Source organism: Brassica oleracea, chromosome C5 (assembly GCF_000695525.1).
Source record: "Brassica oleracea var. oleracea cultivar TO1000 chromosome C5, BOL, whole genome shotgun sequence".
Lineage (NCBI taxonomy): Eukaryota > Viridiplantae > Streptophyta > Magnoliopsida > Brassicales > Brassicaceae > Brassica > Brassica oleracea.
In genome coordinates, this window is record NC_027752.1 from 41,801,163 (window position 1) to 41,805,816 (window position 4,654).

General features: G+C 30.0%; 1 protein-coding gene across 1 annotated transcript; it reads left to right on the forward strand.

Moving 5' to 3' along the window:
- The first annotated feature begins 624 nt into the window (after window positions 1-624).
- On the forward strand, window positions 625-2,064 carry LOC106294138 (nucleolar GTP-binding protein 1-like). The gene has a single exon (XM_013729741.1). It carries the CDS (start codon window positions 676-678, stop codon window positions 2,032-2,034), a length of 1,359 nt encoding a protein of 452 aa, XP_013585195.1. The 5' UTR covers window positions 625-675; the 3' UTR covers window positions 2,035-2,064.
- Window positions 2,065-4,654: the final 2,590 nt, after the last annotated feature.

Below are 4,654 nucleotides of genomic sequence, written 5' to 3' on the forward strand. Positions count from 1 at the left end.
TAATATTTGAAAATCAAATATATTTTTTCTAAAATTGTGCTTACCTGGCCAAGGAGATCGACCACCTTTTTACGGATCGATCGATTGTTGAGCATGTGGTCGATCCGAAAATACTCTGCAGTTTAATTAAATATCTAAACATTTATTGCAACACTCAACATATAGTTTTGCTAAATATGATAACTCGATAGCCAACAAAATTACAAAAAAAATATTTAAATAGTAAAAAATATGTTAATTTAACGTGTTAAAATTTAAAAATAAAGTTTAATTATGACATGCATCTTAACTAAATATATATCATAACCTAAATATTAATAATTTAATAACTTAAATTAGAAAAAAAAATAAAAATCTACGCCCGGGTTAATCCCTAGTATAGAACGAAAGAATGCTTTGAGCCGTTTTTACCTTCTTTTTTATCCTTTTTTTTATTTGCTGAAGAAAGGAAAAAGTTTAATAATTTTAACCAAATAAATAAGTAACGAAATCAAAAATTAAATCATATATGATAATAAATCAAATAATAACTAGAAATCTTTTTTTTGTCCATAGTAGATTTGCACTAATCCTACTTAGACCATCATCCTTAAGCAAGTTACAAGCTACCCCTTTTCGAATATTCTTCCTCTCTCTCTCCCTCTCTCTCTCTCTCTCAAAAACAAACAACAAACAATGCAATTTGACTTCAAACATATAAACGTTGTCCCCATCGGCAACGAGTTCTTCGACCACCTCAACCATTCCCGCGTTTCAGACAAGAGTCTCAAACTCAACCGTCTCCGCAAAGTCTACACCCGCCACGTCACCAACACACACCTCACCTTCCGCAACAAACTCTCCACCATCCTCCGCGACTTCCCTCTCCCCAACGACATCCACCCTCTCTACATGGACCTTCTCCGCTTCGTTTTCGATAAAGATCGTTACAGCTTCTCCCTAGGTCAAGTCAACACCGCCAAAGACTTGATCGCAAGCATCGCTAACGACTACGCCAACCTTCTCGCGTTCGGTGGATCGCTTAAAGAGTGTAAAGCCTTGAAAGCGAGCGCTGTCGCTGGGATGTTTAGCGTTGTCAACGAGATCACTCCTGGTTTGGCTTACCTCGAGCAGTTGAGGCAGCACATGGGGAAGCTTCCTTTGGTTGACCCGGACGCTCCGACGATCTTGGTTTCGGGGTACCCTCATGCGGACAAGACTCGTTTTGTGGACGGGATCGTTGATTTTAGTGCAAAGTCTGTGGCTTTCGTTGTGGGTTTTAGTGGTTATGAAGGTTCGATGAGGTGTCAGGTGATTGATGGGGTTTTGGATAAGCCTGTGTTTGGAGATTGCGATGTTGTTGTCGACGCTTTGGCTCTTCATCTTGGGGATGCGATTGTGTTGTTCTTTTTGGATGTTTCTGGTACTTGTGGTTACAGCGTTGCGGATCAGGTTGTGTTTTTTCATAGCGTGAAGGCTGTGTTTGTGGACAGACCTTTGTTGATTGTTTGTGACGAGAGTGATTTGATGCAAATGTCTGAAGAAGATTGGAGACTGATTGAAGAGATGGATGGTGGAATGGGAGAAGAAGAAGAAGTGGGGTTTAAGATTAGTAATTTGAGGAGTGAGGAAGGTGTTATCTCTGTGAAGAATGTTGCTTGCGAGAGGCTGTTATATCAAAGTGGGAGACTCAGTTGCATTTCTCTGGAAGAAGCTAGGGTAATGAGGAACAAATACATCGTGGCTCATCAAGAGCTTGATGATGATGAGCATGAAGTTTCAGACTTGTTTCTTGATCCAGACGTTTTGTCTAGGCTTGTGGAGCTGGAACACGAAGAAGGAGTAAAGCAGTCTGAGGAAGAACAAGAAGAAGATGATGATGATGATGATGATTTTGTGATTGCTGAGGAGCGTTTTACCGAAGAGCATAAGGATCAACTTGTTGCCATTCGCAAGATACAACCCTTGAGGATATTAATAGCCTTTGGTTTTTGTATCCTTGTGGGGAATACTTATGGAGCCCTTCAACAATGTCTCTCAACTCTAAGTTTTTGAGTTAAAACTAGTGTTGGTTTAACCCGCTCTACGGAATTAAGAATAACTAGCTTTTTACTAGTGTTGGTTTAACCCGCTGGAATTAAGAATAACTAGCATTTGACCCGTGCACCCGCGCAAGTGTTATATCAATATTTTTTTTTTATAGTTTTTGTTAGTGTGTATTTTTGACATTTATCGGTATTATATATTAATTGAATATAATATTTATACACAAAATTTGATGTTGCTTATATGGAGTATTTTTATTTATTGTATCAAATCGTTAATTGGATTAGTTGTTTATATATATTTGTTTTATAAAATTTACAATATTGGCATACAGTTATATAAAATATGCATGAAATAACAAATGTAAACAGCCATTTTTATTTAATATAATTTTCTAAATATGGCTATTTACATGGGATTGTACAGTTTTAGTTATTATTAATAAATAATACCATAAAGAATATTTTGATGATCAATTATCTCCATTTGCTAAAACAGGGAAAATATCCGAAAATAAAACTATGGATTTATATAATATAAGAAAATAAAATGACTTACAAGTATATGTATACAAAGTTATTTTCATTTTCTATTTGCAGAATATACAAAGTGTATATATAAGGTTTAGAAAGTACATAATATACAATCTTATGTATAAGGTTTAGAAAAAGTGTCCAACTTATTTTCATTTCCTATTATCGATTCTATTATTAATTAATGTATGTCATATCGTTTTTGTAGATATTGTTTCTATTAGTATTGGAATATATTATATATATATATATTAGATTTTCTTGTGGGAAGTAAGAGATTACAATCTTTTAAGGTATATCTAAATTTTAGGAATCTGATAGTAATAGATTAACGATGTCATAAATATTAGGAACAATTTTAGGAATTAAGAATATTGTTTGTGATCTAATCGTTTAAGAAATATACCATTTTTGAATATCTCTTATACTAATGACATCTACGTGGTTATATTGTGCCATTTGCTATTCTAATTACTTTAGCATAGTAAAATTTATTGGTTATTTTGAATAGAAATATTCATAATTTTCTATTACTATTTATGTAATTAAACCCATATGATTTTTTGTTTGTAAAGAACTCTGACTATCAGATGAAAGTGTTACAATGGGACAAAACAAAATGATGAATCCACAGATTCACTAACGATTTCTCATGTAAAAACAATTTTATTGATTCAGTTATTTGCCTCTGTCAAGTTCAAATTAAAAGAGAGACTTTTCTTTCGGTCAACAATATCTAGGAAAAAAAACAATATCCAGAGAAATCTAAGAAAAGAAACAATAAATAAACAATCTTAAAACAATGATAATTTAAGTAGTTTTATTAGGGTAATTTAGTAATGCTTTTTAAATATGAAATTTAAGGCTAGTGGCATGTAAATATTAGAAAAAAGCTAGGGTTAATTTCTAATTATACTTCAGTTTTAATAGATTAGATAAAATAATATTTTAAATTTAATATATATTTAGAAAATTGGTTCATGTTGTTCTTGTTTCAAATGACATGTTTGTGAATTTTCTTTTTAGTTAATGTAATTTTTTTTAAAAAATTATTTTTTGTTCTACTTTGTTATAAAAGTAAGTAAATAAAAATGCATAGAAATATCGGTTAAATTCAGTACATACATCGTTGATTATTTTTCCATCTTATATATTTTTCAAATATATTTGTAATTTTTTATTAGTTGGACCAAGATTCACTAGGAAAATTTGTTTATATTAGATATTTTTTTTAACACTTGTTTGAATTTTAAAATGTTATATTATATCTTATGTGTGAGTTATTAATTTCTTATTTTCTTATTTTTATTGTTTTATATTGAAATTGTTTAATATTATGATATTTGGCATTATCGTTGTTTCATCAACTAAAATTCATAATAGGATTGTTGATATAGTTTTAAGAGCTTTGATGGAGCTATTTTAATTTTGCAGGTGTAGGTATTTTTGTACGTTTGTCTTATTTTAGATCACATAGTTTAATTTTACGATTATTGTCTTTTTAGTATTATTTATATAGTGTCTGTTTTTTGGATTGTAAAAATACTTTTTTTTTAAAATGTCATATCAATACTGAATTTATATGCCTGATATTTTCTGAAATTCATGACAGAAGATTTTTCTTTATCACATTTATTTAAATACAAACTTTTAATCTTCTTTTATATCATGAGGATTTTTCTTTTATCGTTCTTTCGTTTACTATTTTTCAACAATTGTTCTTGAAATCTTCATTTTGATTATGTATTATTTTTTTGGTTATAAATTTTCATAAGTGTCTTATTAATTAATGTTTGTTTAAGTTTAGTGATCAAAAACAAGAAGAAATGCATCAAATTTATTCATTTTATTTAGTTAATTTTGGTTTGATAAAGAGAGAAAACTTAACCAATATCATAAATGAAATTTCCTAATTTTTATTCTTATGGATAGCGAATATTTATTTTTGAAATTCATATTTTTGTTCTATTATGTATTTTGAGTTATTTATATGTCTAACTGATTTTATTGTGTTAGTTTTAGCTTTTCAATTTTTTTTTAAAAAAATCTTTTGCTTATTATTTAATAATTGATTGTGGTTTCCCAACAATTATTTC